The 15985-nt window shown below is 41.4% G+C and overlaps 1 protein-coding gene and 2 non-coding genes across 7 annotated transcripts in view; 2 read left to right on the top strand and 1 right to left on the bottom strand.

Moving 5' to 3' along the window:
• Positions 1–13817, bottom strand: part of TNKS2 (tankyrase 2) — a 64651-nt gene extending 50834 nt beyond the window's left edge. For 2 of the 5 annotated variants that reach the window (XM_024121232.2, XM_024121234.2), the window contains exons 1-2: positions 13230–13801; positions 381–605 (exon numbers count right to left, since the gene is read on the bottom strand). In XM_024121232.2, the coding sequence (XP_023977000.1) occupies positions 381–605; positions 13230–13428 (424 nt within the window). In that variant the 5' untranslated portion in view covers positions 13429–13801. Of the gene's footprint in view, positions 1–380; positions 606–13229 lie in introns of all 5 variants that reach the window. The other 3 variants (XR_003677378.2, XM_024121231.3, XM_024121233.2) reach the window with 3 other exon arrangements.
• On the top strand, positions 4868–4940 carry TRNAW-CCA (transfer RNA tryptophan (anticodon CCA)). Its single transcript has one exon. It is a non-coding gene; the product is annotated as a tRNA-Trp (tRNA).
• Positions 5008–5080, top strand: TRNAW-CCA (transfer RNA tryptophan (anticodon CCA)). Its single transcript has one exon. It is a non-coding gene; the product is annotated as a tRNA-Trp (tRNA).
• Positions 13818–15985: the final 2168 nt, after the last annotated feature.

The following is a 15985-nucleotide window of genomic DNA, read 5'->3' as shown; positions in this document are numbered from 1 at the left end:
TTTGACCTTTCTCCCCAGTACTTCCTGGGAAGACTCAGGAAGGAGTGACTCAACTCCAGCCCAGTCACTGCACTCATTATCCTCGAACACTCTGTTCACTTCCACCACACCTTCATCTAGTTCTTTGTGTGTGTCATTCCCAAGAGAATCCGTATTTCTAGAGAAGAGAAACTCTGTACTACTCTATTCTCTAAAATATTTAAGCTCAGTACCACATACAAAAAGACACTCAGTAAACAGTGGTTGGATTAATCATGAAGTGTTCTTAAATACTTAAATTCAGCCTGGCAGAATTTGATCACATTAACAAATGAATTCAATTAAGATCGAGAATAGTTACAAACTATTTCAGAAAAATTCTGGAATGTAAACAGTCTTACCAATGCAAACATCAATCTTTCCTTTAATTGCAGCTTCATGGAGAGGAGTATAATTCCAATTATCACGAGCATTTGGGTCTGCACCATGTCGCAAGAGGAGATTGACTACTTCAGCATGACCAAAAGAGCATGCGTTATGAAGAGGAATAAGCCCCCCATCATCACGTGCTTGGACATTTGCACCATTCTGAAGCAAATATTCAACTACATCTTTCCGTCCAAAACCTAGAAGAAAACAAATGATCCACATTTAAGTTCTCCAAAGAAAATATATCAAATTAGAATCAATAAGTACAAGCCATGCTAAAATGTTTTTGGATGCAAAACAGTAACAGATTCAAGAATTCACTGATGAAATATATCACTAACTAATCTTAATTAGAAAGTCAAAGGGTCTCTCCAATGCATTAGGTAGTACTACTACTAACTTCAGAGGAAGGTTATGAAATTAGTGACTGAAAGCCCAAAGTTCAAACATTTCCCACTCTACAATAGCATTCCTAATTGCAAATAACGAGTTCTGCATATTTTGTGTGCAGACATTTTCAGGTATTCAAAGTATATACTAACCAACTCTTGCTAGAATCCTTTTCCCACATGTATCTCATAAAATGTTTCTATTGAACTGGGGGACTATGAGACAGCAACAAAAATGTTTGTATTTGTCTATGTAGTGAAGATAGAGAGAGGTGATACTAGGCAGAAGTGTGATATGAGGTGTCTTCAAAGGAGCCCCTACTTTGCCACTTGCACAACACAAGCAACTTCTGCCTAGGCAGGAGGCCTTCTTTAGAAACCCATGTCCCACAGTTCTGCTGCAATTGCCCCCATAAGGAAAAAAACCAAAAAAGTCTGACAACTCATTTATACTGGTTAATAGATTTAGTACCAATGAGTTTCAATCTTTTACCATTCCCACGTAACAGCACCTAAAATCTTTTTACAGTTAATAGTAAAAAGAAAAGGATTTCAGGCATATGTTAAAGCAGATGGGGAGACATACCTGTGTATTGGGAGAGAGAGAAAAGACCTTTACATTCATCTGAAATTTTATCAGAATATTCTTAAGACCACCAAGCCTGAATGTAGTCCTTCTAAGACCAGAGTGGAATTGAATGAGAAAGCAATGACATACAATCTTTCCACGGTGTATGTCTGAGGCTGGCCTGACTGCAACTGAGGGAAGAGTTAGATGACTGAAGAGATTAACTGTTTTGTTTTGTTTTGTCTAAATATTCTAAGCTCTATGTCACAGAGGTGGGTGTCTTTGATACTCCCTATTCTCCATCTTTGATTCTCCCTACCCTCAAAGGTTTACAATTTAGGATGTGGAGAAACAGTAATACTATAACTGTCATAAAAGAGGTATATAGAAAATGCTACTAGAACTCAAAGAAGAGAATACCTAATTGGGGGAAAGCAGAGAACAGGAAGGACTATCCCAAAGGAGAGTCCAGTGATGACATGTGAGCTGAAGGCTTACAGAAAAATGAAGGGATCATTAGGAAAGTGAGAGGAGAGAAGTGAGGTGAGGAGAAAAGAGGGAGTGGGAAAAAGCTAAGCAAGGAAAGAGCACTGCAGTTGAAGCAGAAGAAATAAAATGTACACAGGCACTGAAGTGTGAAAGAGCTTATCATTCATAGTAGCCAGGACACAGAAAGCCCAAGTAGGCAGAAGCCAGATGAGGAAGAACGTTACAAGCCACACTAAGGTGGTGTATGGATTTTGTCCTATAGACTAGTGTTTTTCAAGCTGCTTTCAGGCAATAGATTTAATGAAATTTTTTTTGCCTTTAAAAAAATTGAGATACAATTGACATATAAGGTTGTATTAGTTTCAGGTGCACAACATAATGATTTGATACTTGTATACAGTGCAAAATGGACACCACAATACGTCTAGTTAACATCTATCACCACGCATAATTAAAATATTTTTTCTTGTGATGAGAACTTTTAAGATCTATTCTCTTAGCAACTTTCAAATATGTAACACAGCATTATTAACTATAGTCATCATGCTGTACATTTCATCCCCAGGTCTTAATTTCACATAACATAATGCCCTCAAAGTCCATTCATGTTGTTGCAAATGGAAGATTTCATTCATTTTTTTTTTTTACAAGTGAATTATATTCCATTGTGTATATACACCTCAGTTTCTTTATCCATTCATCCCTTGATAGACACTTAAGTTTCTTCCCATGTCTTGGCTATTGTAAATAATGCTGCAGTGGCCCTCCCTCCCTTCCTTCCCTCCCTCCCTCCTTTCCTTCCCTCCCTCCCTCCCTTTATGGCTGTGTTGGATCTCTAGTTGCAGTGAGCGGGGGCTACTCTTCGTTGCGGTGTGTGGGCTTCTCATTGCAGTGGCTTCTCTTGTTGCGGAGCACGGGCTCTAGGCGCGCAGGCTTCAGTAGTTGTGGCACATGGGCTCAGTAGCTGTGGTGCACGGGCTTAGTTGCTCCGCAGCATGTGGGATCTTCCCAGACCAGGGCTCGAACCCGTGTCCCCTGCATTGGCAGGCGGATTCTTAACCACTGCGCCACCAAGGAAGCCCCATGCAGTGGCACTATTTACAACAGCCAAGACATGGAAGCAACCTAAATGTCCATGGACAGATGAATGGATAAGACAAATATCATATGATATCGCTTATACGTGGAATCTAAAATATGATACAAATGAACTTATTTATAAAACAGAAACAAACTCAGACATAGAAAACAAGCTTATGGTTACCAAAGGGGAAACGGGGTGTGTGTATGTGAGACAAATTAGGAGTTTGTGATTAGCAGATACAAACTACTACATATAAAACAGATAAATAACAAGGTCCTACTGTATAGCACAGGGAACTTTATTCAATATGTTGTAATAAACTCTAATGGAAAAGAATATGAAAAAGAATATATATACATATACACACACACACACATATAAAACTGAATCACTTTGCAGTAACCAGAAACTAACACATTATAAATTAACTATACTTCAATTTTAAAAAAAAGAAAGAAGAAAAGAAAGAAAAATAATGCTGCAGTGAACATGGGGGCACACAAGCCTTTTTGAGTTAGCATTTTCTAATGAAATCCTATATAAAATTCCAATGTGTCTTGTTCACTGCAAAAATACCCAATGCCTGGTACATAGCTGGCACTCATAAAGTTGCAAATTAACTGAATTCAATTTAAAACAATACTATTCAGGTTGAATCTGCTGCCTTCTCCTTCACAAAGACCCAAAGGAAATTATCCCCCTATTCCAGAGGCATCTTGTAGAAACAGTATGAAAAATACTGCTATAAAACACATCAATGGTCACTGAAGGACAAGCAAATACCTACTAACATATTGTATATTTTAAACCCCTGTTTTGCATCTTCCTTAAAAAAACCCAAAAAACTAATAACATGCTAGAAATCAACTCCTATCAGCACACATTTTACTGACTGCAAGTACCAAAATTTAACTTTAACAAGTTCCTTTCTCATGAATCGTTAGGTTGACTCTAATCTTTTGCTACTGCACACAATGTTGCCAGGAGTAACTAAAGACAGAAGAGAAAACTGACAGTATCTGGCAACTTCTTTAATTTGGGGAAAATAGATGACTATCAGATATCTGAGACACAAAGTAAAACAGGATGTTTTGTGAGATAAGATTATTTGTTTTTGGAAATGCTTAGTTTGAGGAACAAACGCCCAGTAAGTAGAAAGTTCTGTGGATTTTGAACTAAGGAAATTAGTATGAGCTAGCAACTGACATTCTGAAGTCCTGACCATAAAGATGGTGTTTGAAGCCATGCAAGAAAATGAATGAAGTTGACTAGAGAGCACTACTAGTTTTCTGTTTTGTTGAAAAAAGTGTATTTTCTATCAAAGATCAATCCCTTCTACACTGTAGCCCTTGCTCACCTTCTCAAGGTCTTCGCACTCACATCAGTCTCTCCCTCTCCACCAGATCATTCCCAGCAGTGTGTAAACACGTTCTATATCTCCCATCTTATTAAAAACATTCTCCCTGAATTTACTTTTCCATTTCTATGCTCCCCTGCATATTCAAACCTCTAAGGATTGTCACCAATTCTCTCATTTACTTTTCTCCCAAATCCAGTCTGGCTTCTTCCTTACAACTGCTTTCATCAAGGCCACTTACAATCTCCATGTGGCCAAACCCAAAAGACATGTCTGTCCTCATCTGACTAGACCTCTCAGCAACATTCGACAACTGACTACCCCCTCCCTGGTGAAACATCTCTCCGAGTTTCCATGACATCACACACTCCTGGGTTTTCCTTGTCTCATCTGTTCATTTAACAAATGATCAGGCAATATCAACCATGTAATGGACACTTTTCTGGGTGCCTGGGCCATACTAGTATACAAAACAGACCAAATCTCTGCCTTTGAGGAACTTCTATGGAGGTGGGGGAGATGAAAAACAAATGCACAAAATGAGTACATTAGAAGGTAATTAGAGGGAGACTTCCCTGGTGGTCCAGTGGTTAAGACGCCACGCTCCCAATGCAGGGGGCCCAGGTTCGACCCCTGGTCAGGGAACTAGACCCCACATGCATGCTGCAACTAAGAGCCCATATGCTGCAACCAAAACAGGGACCTGGGGACTTCCCTGGTGGTCCAGTGGTTAAGACGCCACGCTCCCAATGCAGGGGGCCCAGGTTCGACCCCTGGTCAGGGAACTAGACCCCACATGCATGCTGCAACTAAGAGCCCATATGCTGCAACCAAAGATACCGTGTGCTGCAATGAAGATCTGGCATAGCCAAATACATAAATAAATAAATATTTTTTAAAAAAAGGTAATTAGAGAAAGAGTAGAATAAGAAGTGATCAGGGTGTGTGTATGCAGTGGGTCATAAAATGGAACAGGGAGGTCACCATAGGCCTTACTGAGATGGTGATATTTGATGAAAGACCTGAAAGAGAGAGTGTTAGCCCTAATAGTTAGAAGGCCAGAGTAAATGGAGCCAAGTGAGAAAGGGGTAGCATAGCAGGAGATGAGGTTAGAAGTAATGAGGACCAGCTAGAGAGGCTTGAGGAGAACTTTGGCTTTTTTACTCTGAGGAAAAAGGGAGTGTCACTGCAGGGTTTTGAGCTGGTAAATTACATGATATGACTCATATTTGAAAAGTACCCTCTGGCTGTTGTGTTGAGACTAGATTTAAGGGGGTTTAGGATAGAAGTAGATGAGAGATTATGGTGGTTTGGACCATAATGCGGTGGAACTTGTCAGAATATTAAGTAACAGATTCTGGGAACTCTGAAGGTAGAGCCTGCACAGTTTGCTCACAGATTGGACGTGGGGTGAGGGTAAGAGTGAGGAGGTTAAGAGAGGGTGGGGCCGAGAGAGGAGTCATGGATGACTCCAAGGTTTTTGGACTAAGAAATGGAGTGGTGGAGTTGGCATCAGTTCAAATGGGGAAGGTTGCAGCCAAAATAGGTTCATGGCAAAAGACGAGGAATTCAAGTTTTGGACATGTCCTACTTCCCTGGGGGCTTCTTGCTTATTCCACCCAACTTTTAATGCCAGGATTCCTCAAGACTCAGTTCTCTACCCTCTTTTCCCCTCTCAGATGATCTCATCTTCTCCTATGGCTTTAAGCACCACATAGATACACAACCCGCAAATTTAAATCTCCAGTCTAGACTTTTCACCTGAATTCCAGACTGTTTACTGGACATATCTCCACTTGGGTATTTCAAAGGCATCTCAGACTGAACATGTTCCCTAACTTCTCTTCATTCCACCAACAATGCCCCAACCCACTGTCTCCAGCCTGAACTATTGCAAAAGTCTCCTTAATTGGGCCTCTCATTTCTACTCTGCCCCCAGAGATCTTTTAAAGACAACCATCATATCATACCCGTTTAAAATAATTCACTGGCTTCCCACTGCTGCTTAGAATAAAATTCAATCACGCTCTCGTGGCCTACAAGGTCTGCTGCATGAACTGGCCGTTACCACCTTCTCAAACTTCATGTCATACCACTCTTCCCTTTCTGAGCTGTGATCCAGCTTTCTTTCAGTTCATCAAGTATGCCAACCTTACCTCAGTGGCACATGCTGCCTGTCTGCTTGGACTCCTCCCTTGCTCTTTGCATCCCTCATTTCTACTCATTGTCTAATCTGTTTAAATGTCTCCACCTTAAGAAGGCCATCCCTGAGCATTCTATTTATAGCAGACCATTCTGCACACCCACACATTCAATTCAGTTGGTTTTCCCCTCTCCTTCACTAGAATGCAAACTTCAGAAAAAAACACAGGAGTTTTTGTCTTTGCTGTTGTTGTTTTGTCTTTGTCTTTGTTGTTCACAGTTGTATCCTCTGGCACTTATTAAAACTTGTAATTACTGTTCAGTACTTATCTCCTGGACTCTCAAGTTCCATAAAAGGAGGATCAATGCCTATCTTAGTTCATCATTACTTCCCCAGTGTCCTTCACACTGCATGGCACATAGCAATTTGTTGATATTTGCTGAATTAATATATCACGGTATGAGAAAAGGAGACTGAGAAATAAAACTAAGAAAGAATGGCACTGCAGAAGCCACGAGGGAAAATTTCAAGGGGGGTAAGGCCAAATCTGCTGCCACTATGCTCTGACCTGAATCTTCCTTACCACAGCCTGGGTACCGTTGATCACACTGTCCTCCCAAGTGAGCCACCCACAGCTGCCCCAGTCAATGGCTCTGCTATCCCAGCAACGCAGCACCCACCTGGAAGAAGAGCTTTTAAAAAAGACTTAGGTTGGAGAGTAAGAGAAAAGGAATCAAAATAAAGAAAAATTAGTAAAGGTACCTCTTTCTTTGGAAAGTTACTTGATGTACCCAAGCACTTTGAGAAGGATCACTATTTCTTCAGTGGTAATCAACACATCTTAAGTAGTCAAAATGGTGACTCACAGAGTAACTTCCCAAAAAAGGAGTGTGAGGTGGGCACAGAAATAGGTGTAGTAGACCATCTAATTGTTACAACAGATAGTGTCAATTAGGAAGATATCTGTTCCAAAGGATCAGTGATCAAGCTGAAGAAAGGTCAAGTGTAGGCTTTTGTTAAAATACCATTGAGAAGAGAAGACAGCTGCCTCAAACCAGAGCTGAAGAGAGAATCGATACTGATGTGTCTGACTAAACACTGAAATTGAAGTTTTAGCTAGGGAGGAGATACAGGGAGAAAGGGTTAAGGTGATTTTATCTACATAGTTACCAACAGTCCAAGACACAGATGACTTCTACTTCAATAACTGTATCAACATGATTTCCTAGCCATTAAGAGGTCTGACACCCATCTGGAGACTGACTGACAGATCAGCATGTTTTCCAAGTCACAGTGTAAGGACTATATAATATGTGTGCAGAGGTCATGCTGCTATCCTGAGACAGTAGATAAGAGTCTGAGATTTTGAATGTTTGAAGCCACTTCTTGACATGAAAGGAATTATTTAGAGGGGGTCAGCAAGTAGCTATTTCAAATTTTAAAATCTACTTTTGGAAGTTTGGTGAAACCTTAGCTTTAAATGGCTTCCCAAACTCTGAGGGCTAATTCCTGATAAAAATCCCCATTCTTACGGTGTCAAGAATAGTTCAAAGCACTTCTGTTAAGTACTCATTTCTTGAAGAAAAAATAGTTTTGCAAGGTATATTCTGTTCATGCTCTCACTGGCCAGGTAAAACATGAACAGGCATATCCTTAGAGTCAATGCCAATCTTCATATCCTAAGAATCTCTTTATAAAGGAATCAGAAGCCTACAGTTAGCGGTCATGGCTGCTCAGGATACACTGTGGTTTATTTTATAATTATGGAATAGCACTCATCTTCAAACATGAAAATCCTGATGAAATCATACACTGAGTTTGAATCCACTACAAAGCACGGACAATGAAACAAAACAGGCTTATTTGAAAAGTAGATTTACTGATCAATAAACTGTGTTACTTAATGGCCAGCATTGTCCCCTGTTCATTTCTGTTTACTGGACAAGGCCAGTAACTGGTATATAGGTGGACTTGATAAACATTTGTTTGGTGCATAGCTAATACTTTGTTGGAACAGTAAGCAAAGGACCTCCACAGAAAATATGAAGTTAATGATTTGTGATGACTAAGAAAAGTAGTCTATTCAATTTCTCTTTTGTCAAGTTTCATTACAGTCTAGATGCCATCAGTTTCAGCAGTCCCAGGAACTGTCTTGCCAACCATGACTATTGTTAACAGTATCATATTTTGCTGCTCTACTGGAAACATGCTTTCATCTGAATGGCTTCCAGAAAGCTGTGAAGCACTGGAAGTCACTAGAGAAACCAACTTAGACTCTTAGGAAGTTTCATTGAGAGCCACCACCTCCCCCTTTTTACAGTCCAAAGGTGGAATGGGCCATTGATGATCAGCTGGTCCAATATGAAATGACAATGATGTCTTGCCAACCTAAAGGTAGGCTGGTGTCATGTAGGGCTTTGTCAGAAGGAAACAGTCAGAAACAGAAAATGTCAACAAATGCCATGAAACAGAGAAGGCTCCGTGGCCTAGGAGATGGGAATGTATAATCAAGCAGCCTTCAGCTTGACTTACACAGCCAAAACTCTTGTCAGATTTTTTTAAGGGATATCATTTTATACTTCTCATTTACTATTAACTTTAGTTTACTAAGATCCAGGAAAAGTACTTCCCATGTATATTTCTTGAGAATGAGGAACACAAGGGACAAGGTTTTGCCTAGCTCAACCTGGGACAAATAATCTGGTCAGAGTGGAAGAAACTTGGAAAAGGATGCCATGGCCTCTGGGGTGATGAAATTCTGACAACCTGAATGCGGAAATACTGAAACAAGTACTCCAGACTGGTTGTTACTGAAGTCAACTGCCTACCTCTAAATCCATCAAGAGCTGAGGAAAAAGGTATAACTCAAGTTTTGATAATATACTGGGAGATCTGATAAGTCAAAAAAAATTCTGAATTCTTAAATAGAAGAGCTGAGGAAAAAGGTATAACTCAAGTTTTGATAATATACTGGGAGATCTGATAAGTCAAAAAAAATTCTAAACTCTTAAATAGACTGGTTTTTATTTGATACTGGGGTTTTCTACTGATGCAGAATTTAATTATTCCCCACAGCAAAAACCAATCCTGGAAACAAAAGTCTATAATTCTAGCCCTAGGCAAGAAATGTGGGTACATTTTGTGCATCTCCCATAATTATGATGGTGACCTACAGCCAAAAGAAGGAAATACGTTTGAAACATTATTGGAGGTCTTCAATAGCACCACTTTGGGCAAGGATATCAATGGCAATCACAAAAGCTATTATATCTTTGGTAGCTGAGTTGTTAAAATCTTCAGTTGGAGGAATCATTCCACTTTCTTATACCAGACAGATTCTGACTTACTGGTTCAATTGCCTAACCTATACAGAAATCCTTTCTACAGCATCTCTGAAAGATGCCAATCCAACCACTGTTTGGAGACTTCCAGCCAATCCCACAGTTGATAGACTGTTAAAGGCAGTCTGACTCCTTGTAACCTTTCACCTACTAGCCCCTAGTTTTGACTGCCAAGGCCCCAGGAGTCATATCCTCTCACTTTTCTACTTGACTATCTTACACATACGTGAAGATAGCAACATTGTTTAACCTTAGTCTTCTTTCATCTCTAGAATAAGTAACTCTAGTTTTCATATCAGTTGCTTGCATAATAAGTTCCAGATGCTCTAGTTCCATTTCCCTCTTCCAGGGAAAACAAACAAACAAAAAACCCCTCTTATATACAATTCACATAAATGAATATAATAAACTTAAGTCTGACTAGTTCAATGTATATAGCTGAGTAGCATACTACAAATACAGAACAGTAACAACACAGTACAAATACAAAACAAATGTTACCTTGTTTAAGTAGAACTCTAACAATGCAAGTTCTTTTTAAACTTGTCATTCTCTAGCTACATACATATGTATCATCTCCTTTCCACCATCTCTATACCTGAATTCCTTGAACCTAATAAATTATTTTACATATTTTCCTACTGAATGATACCTCTCTGCACACTCCAAAGAATATTTAAGATTCTCAAGCCAGGTAATTCTATTCCTCACAGCCCAGTCCCCCGAGTTCTAAGATTCTTGAGAACACTATGTATTTCTTTCTTTGGCTATGATGGACAACAAGATGACTTTCTCCCAAAGATTCTGTCCCTCTTCATTTTTCAGAAATAAGTTCAGAGAAGCAATCTCCTTTACTGAGATCTGCTGTTTTCTAGGGGATTATACTGTCAAGAATTTCAGATGCGATTGCTTTTAGCAAAATTAGAGCTGTAGCCTTCCTACCACCAACCTGCCTCTACAAGTTTTGTAATGTGTCACAAAAAACTCATTCATATCCTCTGTGTGTGTGTGGGGGGGGGTGTAGGTAGGGGGCTGGTGGCAGAGGGATTGAAGAGGGAACAATTTTTCTCGTAAGAAGTGACTTCTTAAAGGATGCTTATCTAAGAAATGTAATCTAGACCAATAATAGGAGAAAAGTTCCTGTTTATGTTGATTACTTTTTTCATTTGATAGAAGAATTTAACTCCTTTAGGACTGGCAATTGATTATTCCTTTAATTGAACTAAATATTTTAGATGAAAAGACAGACCAAATTTTTTCTAATCTGTTCTATCGTGATTCATTTTATTTTTCGTTCCTGTTCCTTGGAAATCCAAACAAAAAGACAAAATCATGTCTACCCTACCCCCCAATAAAACCTCCAAGCTTTAATCGGCTTAAAAAAAAATTTTCCCTCCCATAGCTTACCCTATAATGTACAAACACAAGAAACTGCTTGGTCAGGCAGTTACACAGTCCCACCTACACTGCGCTTCCAATAACCTGCTTACATGCATATTAACATAACGAATAACTCACCACCTACAAGGAGTTTATAAAATATATTCTCCACATATTAAGAAAAATGCAGCTGGATGCACTTATTTAAAAATTAAGAAAACAGATTCTCGCTCATTAATCTAATAATAATTTAGATTGAATTTACCGAGCTAATTAAAAAAAGTTTCTAATACACCTGAGTTTAAATGCAGGACTTTAAAGCTCTGATTTAATGTAGACTATTAGTAATTTTTATTTTATTACTTTCTTTTATACCTTGACTTCTTAAGCTTATAACCTGTACCTGATAATTTGGGTAAATTGTGAGAGGTAAGTTGGTTCCTAAAATAAGTTTCCCATTTCAGTCTAAACAAACCACATGAAATCTATGTAAAAAGTACTTTGCAATGTTGGGACAGAACTCAGGGTGAGATGGTTGGGAGGAATAAGGTCAATAAGAAGCTAATCCATAATCTTTAAGACTCTAAATATTACTATTTTCAGATATGAACTCATTAATACAACACATTCTTGAAAGGTATCAACTAAGATCTTCTTTGGTTATTTTTATCCCACAGATCAAGTGAACAGAATATAAGTAACACTACCCCTTGGATTACATATCGTTGGTTATGACGGTTTGCCAAATCAGTTATTTAAATGCTTACTACACGGACAAGCAGGACAATCCAAATTAGCTGAGAACAGGCAGCACTGATCACCAAAATTTTAGGCAAAATGGCTAAACAGAAGATTAGACTTTGGTATTCTTCACCCTTCCCTTTCTGCTGCCCACAGGCTGGTTATAGTTCTCCCACCGACGGTCCCCCACACCTTCTCCCTTAAAAGGCTCCTCAATGGGAACCCAACAAACTTGTAATTGATGGAGAAAGCATACCTCCCAGTACTATTTACGTTTTCAAACAGGTACAGGCTAAAACAAACAAATCTCCCATTGGTAGACGTGTAAAAGCAATGCCTGTGAACAAGGAAATCTTTCTTATGCTCCTCTGCTCATCATTCCTACTCCAAAAAAACCAGAGTGCTTTAAAACATACCCTTCTGCTTTTTCAAAAAATTATTTTAAACAATCATGTAACGCACGAAGTGAAAAACCAGCATTATCGGAAGTATGAGACTCTATTCCCACTTTAAATTGCGCATGGCTCACTTGAGGATAGAGGTAATCACGATCCTTCCTCAAAGTGAAAAGTAGAAATGCTTTATAGAAATAAGATGTAAATTTTTTTAAAAAACGTAATTCAAACGATCTAAATCTCAGAATGAGGCGAGGTTAGTCCCAATTTAAATTCTAGATCCAAGCTAGAGTACCTGCACCATCTTTCCTCGCATTCTACTACTTTCCACCCCAATTTGTACGTGTCTGGCAGAGATTACCCGCCCGCACACAACCTAAGTCAGATATCAATTCTCCCAAACTTGACTCTTTCCAGCTCTAGTCTCCAGAAACTTGCTAATGACTGCTACCCAGGTAAACCTATTAACGCTAATGTGTCAATGATCGATTAAGCTGCTGCTCCTAAATCACATCCCTGTATTTTACAAAAGCATTAAGAACGTAACCCAAAGGCTTTTTAAGAGTTATAGTGGAACATGCAAGAACGATAGATTTGGAGATAACTGGCCTTTAAATCACAAGGTCTACTACGTCCCTACTCTTTCTAGTATGTAGAGGCCTTTTAGGGTAGTAAGACCGGAAGTTGGTACAGGTATTGTCGACACAAAACAAAGCAAAAAAGCCCAAACAAACGAACAAAAAAACCCACAGCTTCCAGTGAGTGCGGCACACTCTCCCCCTAGTCCCCACTCGACGACATCGAGATGACCAGGACCGGAGCCCCAGGGGGGAAGGGCGGGGGCAGAGGAGCACTGTGTCTGGTTTCGGGCCTGCGAGCCGGGGTGCGCAGGTGGGGTCCGGGGGCGAGGCGAGGCGGCGCTGGCCCCGGTTACCTGCGGCGAAGTGGAGCGGAGTGGACTTCCTCCCTGCCGTGTCGCGGCTGTTCACCTTCTCTGGCGTCACCAGCCTCTTGACTCGCTCCACGTCCCCGTTGCGGCACGCCTCGAACAGCTCCCGGGCGGCCGGTTCCACGGCCTCGGCCGCCGCGCCCGCGCAGGCCGCGCCCCCGCCAGCGCAGCGGCGGCCCGACATGATCCTGGCAGCCGCCGCCGCCAGCAGCAGCGCCAGCAACGGCAGCAGGAGCCCCGGCCCCGCGAGCAGGAGGGCGAGGCCCCCCGGAGGAGACGCGCTCAGGGCCCGGGCCGCTCGGATCCCTGCTGTCACCGGGCTCGGCGCAGTCCCATGGCCGCGCCGCCGCGCGCCCCTCGCTCGGCCTCGCGACCCCGGCTACCCCGCGGGGGCGGCGGAGGTACCGCGAACCCGCCGTTCGACCCCAAGAGCGACGCGGAGGCGGAAGCTGGCAAGGCCACTCCTGCCACCTCCTCTGAGCCCTGGGAGCGCACGTGACGTCGCGCTGCGCGTGCGCAGTGGTCTACACGGCCGGGCAGGTTTCGGCGAGCGGGGAGGCGCGGAGGGGTTTGTGGGAAATGTGAGGCGAGAGCCTCCGGCTTTGGGAGGAGAGGGGGCTTCGTCCCACCGCCATCTTTGTGGTGGGTTTTGCTGAAGTCGAGCGACTCTGCTTATCGTCTTTCTTAAAGAATGGATTTCCTAAAAAAAAAAAAAAAAAAAAAAAAAAAATGGATTTCCTGATCTGAATTTCATTATTACACTGAAAAGAACTCTTGAAAGTTTTTCTCCGATCTTGCATATTATTTTGGACTTCTTTTGTGGAAAACTTCCATTTTTTCAGCTTCCACAATCCCTTTCTCCTGGGGGTTTCTTTTCTCTTTCGCTTGTTTGTTTGTAACCCCCTCCCATCCCCACTGTCTCTTCCCTTCCCCCACAACTGCTATTTTGCTGCTTCTTGTGGGCCACTTCTCGGAAATGAATGAGTTGCTTGATGGCAAGTTTGGATGAGCTGCCCCAAGATCATTTGAAGAAAATTAGGAAAGCGATGAAAGTTTGTTCCAATTCTAAATTAATAATTGAGAGTCATGGCTTAGATTAATTACTGTTTCCACAGTTATTAGTTTAGGACTAAATGAGGGACCCATCGTAACTCCATATTATGCTGCTTTGGCTGAGGTGTGGATATACTGGTGACAAAGTTCAGTGAGTTGCAATTTATTTATTTTTTTGCTATGAAAACAAGAAAAGCACATAATTAATTCTCATGCTTAAGGTAGTGATCAGCTGGGTTTCTTTATTTAAAGATTTTTTTTGGTGTGGATCATTTTTAAAGTCTTTTATTGAACTTGTTACAATATTGCTTCTGTTTGGGGTTTTTTTGTCCAGAAGGCATGTGGGATCTTAGCGCCCCAACCTGGGATCGACCCCACACCACCTGCATTGGAAGGTGAAGTCTTTTTTTTTTTTAATTTATGTGTTTATTTATGTATTTATTTTTGGCTGAGTTGGGTCTTTGTTGCTGCGCCCGGGCTTTCTCTAGTTGCAGAGAGCGGGAGCTACTCTTCATTGCAGTGTGCAAGCTTCTCCTTGCGGAGCATGGGCTTCAGGCGCCTGGGCTTCAGTAGTTGGGGCTCACGGGCTCTAGAGCGCAGGCTCAGTAGTCGAGGTGCACGGTCTTAGTTGCTCCACGGCATGTGGGATCTTCCCGGACCAGGGCTCGAACCCGTGTCGCCTGCATTGGCAGGCGGATTCTTAACCACTGTGCCACCAGGGAAGCCCTGGAAGGTGAAGTCTTAACCACTGGACTGCAAGGGGTGTCACTCTAGACAGTCTAATCATCTGTGAATGTGAATGTTGGAAAAAGTTTCTCCTTTTCCCATCCTAGGCCTTAGGCCTTAGTGGGTTGGCTAAGACTGCTAATGTAATATTGAGTAAAAGTATTGGTATGGGATATGCTTGCCTTGTTCTGGTTTTTAAAAGGACATCTAACCTTTTACTGTTAAGAATGATGTTTTGGGGATTTCCCTGGTGGCCCAGTGGTAAGAATCCGCCTTCCAATGCAGGGGATGCTGGTTTGATTCCTGGTTGGGGAACTAAGATCCCACATGCCGTGGGGCAACTAAGCCCACGCACCACAACTACTGAGTTCTCGCGCCTCAACGAGAGAGCCTGTGTGCCACAAACTACAGAACCCACACGCTCTGGACCCTGTGCACCACAACTACAGAGCCCACGTGCCCTGGAGTCTGCGCACCGCAACTAGAGAGAGAAAACCCACATGCCACAACTAGGGAGAGGACTGCACGCTGCAACACAAGATCCTGCACACCTCAACGAAGAATCCGCGTGCTGCAACTAAGACCTGATGCAGCCAGAAAATAAAAGCCATCACTAAAAAAATTTAAAAAAAATGTTTTTTCACCTAGAACATAGGCAAGACATTCTCTCACATAAACCGTAGCAATATTTTCTTAGTCTCCCAAGGCAAAGGAAATAAAAGTAAAAATAAACAAATGGAATCTAATCAAAGTTATAAGCTTTTGCATAGCAAAGGAAACCATAAACAAAATGAAAAGACAACCTACAGACTGGGAGAAAATATTTGTGAATGATACGACTGAAAAGGGCTTAATTTCCAAAATATACAAATAGCTCAGACAATTCAATATCAAAAAAACAACCCAATCAAAAAATGGGCAGAACTAAATAGACATTTCTCCAAAGAAGATATACAGATGGC

Source organism: Physeter macrocephalus, chromosome 20 (genome assembly GCF_002837175.3).
Source record: "Physeter macrocephalus isolate SW-GA chromosome 20, ASM283717v5, whole genome shotgun sequence".
NCBI lineage: Eukaryota > Metazoa > Chordata > Mammalia > Artiodactyla > Physeteridae > Physeter > Physeter macrocephalus.
Note: the sequence above shows the minus strand (reverse complement) of the source record. Positions and strands in the feature narration are given on the sequence as shown.